The sequence below is a fragment of the Morus notabilis genome, unplaced genomic scaffold, assembly GCF_000414095.1.
Source record: "Morus notabilis unplaced genomic scaffold, ASM41409v2 C11425715, whole genome shotgun sequence".
NCBI lineage: Eukaryota > Viridiplantae > Streptophyta > Magnoliopsida > Rosales > Moraceae > Morus > Morus notabilis.
In genome coordinates, this window is record NW_010387207.1 from 1 (window position 1) to 1,591 (window position 1,591).

Genomic DNA, 1,591 nt, shown 5'->3' on the forward strand with positions numbered 1-1,591 from the left:
GGGGGAGTTTAGACCTCTTAAATCATTCTTTCAGCTCCATGGTATCGATCACAAAGTCGCATGTCCTCACACATCTCAACAAAATGGTATAGTTGAACGAAAACACAAACACATTATTGAGAGCGGTTTAGCTTTGTTAGCACAAGCCTCTTTACCTCTTAAATTTTGGGATGATGCATACTCCTCAGCCACTTTTCTCATTAACAGGTTGCCAACTAAAGTCCTTCATGGAGCAAGCCCTCTAGAAAAGCTGTTCAAGGTAAAACCGGATTATTCCTCACTTCGAATCTTTGGTTGCACTTGTTACCCTTTTTTGAGACCTTATAATACACATAAAGTGGAATTCAGGTAAACTCCTTGCACCTTTTTAGGTTATAGTAATCAACATAAAGGCTACAAATGTCTTAGTCCAGATGGTAGGCTCTATGTCTCGAGGCATGTCGTATTTGATGAAATGTCCTTTCCCTTTGAACAACATGTCTCTCAACCTAAATCTTCCATAGTTTGTCCAAATTCTGTCATCTTCTCACCTACACAGACACAATCCGAGTCTTTGTCTGAATTCCCACAATCTATTTTTACTTCTCCCACTTCCTCCCCACAACCTTCTCAATCTAGTCCATCATCACAACCTTCTTTCTCTTCAATGCCTGTTCTAGAGTCTCTAAACACTTCCATATCTTCCCGGTCTAGTTCTCAGTCCATCCCCCTGTTCTCCCACTCAAAAGTCTGTTATACACTCTCGAATTCAACATGCTGACAGTATCCATCAACCTATTTTTCCTACCAATGATCATCCTATGATTACTCGTGCTAAGATGGGGGTTTTCAAGCCCAAAGCTTACATTGCTACTGACCTTTCCTCTAGTGAACCAGCTACTGTTCAAGAAGCTTTAAATTGTGACAATTGGCGTTCTGCTATGGATGCTGAATATCAAGCTCTCCAGAATAATGGGACATGGACTTTGGTGGACAGGCCTATGGATAGAAATGTTGTGGGCTGTCGGTGGGCGTATAAGATAAAGAAAAATTGTAATGGCTTGGTTGCTCGATACAAGGCTCGTTTAGTTGCAAAGGGCTTTTCACAAGCTGTTGGTTTTGATTTTTCAGAGACTTTCAGCCCAGTTGTAAAACCGGTTACTATAAGAATTGTGCTTACTATTGCATTGGCTTGTGGTTGGTCGCTCATGCAGTTAGACGTCAACAATGCGTTTCTTAATGGTATTCTCCAATAAACGATATATATGGAACAACCACCGGGCTATGAACAATTTTCAAGTCGGGGTCCTCTTGTTTGCAAGCTTCACAAAGCTCTTTATAGGCTTAAACAAGCCCCGCGAGCGTGATTTGACAAACTTAAGTATTCTCTTGAGCATCTTGGGTTCTCTTTCTCTCGTGTAGATAATTCTTTATTCTGCAAGTTCTCCTCCGCTTCGACAATCTTTCTTCTAGTATATGTTGACGACATACTGATTACTGGTAGTAATCCTACAGAAGTTGCTGAGGTCATTTCTATTCTAAATCGTGAGTTTTCACTCAAAGATTTGGGTCTTTTGTCATTCTTTCTAGGTGTTGAAGTCAACTACACTTC

General features: G+C 40.7%; 1 protein-coding gene across 1 annotated transcript; it reads left to right on the top strand.

Annotated features, from left to right (window-relative positions):
- Positions 1–818: 818 nt before the first annotated feature.
- LOC112095202 (uncharacterized mitochondrial protein AtMg00820-like) lies at positions 819–1,505 on the top strand (the record flags this gene model as incomplete). Its single annotated transcript, XM_024176884.1, has 2 exons — positions 819–1,221; positions 1,402–1,505. Coding segments are annotated over exons 1-2 (507 nt in total), but the record flags the coding sequence as incomplete, so codon positions are not given.
- Positions 1,506–1,591: the final 86 nt, after the last annotated feature.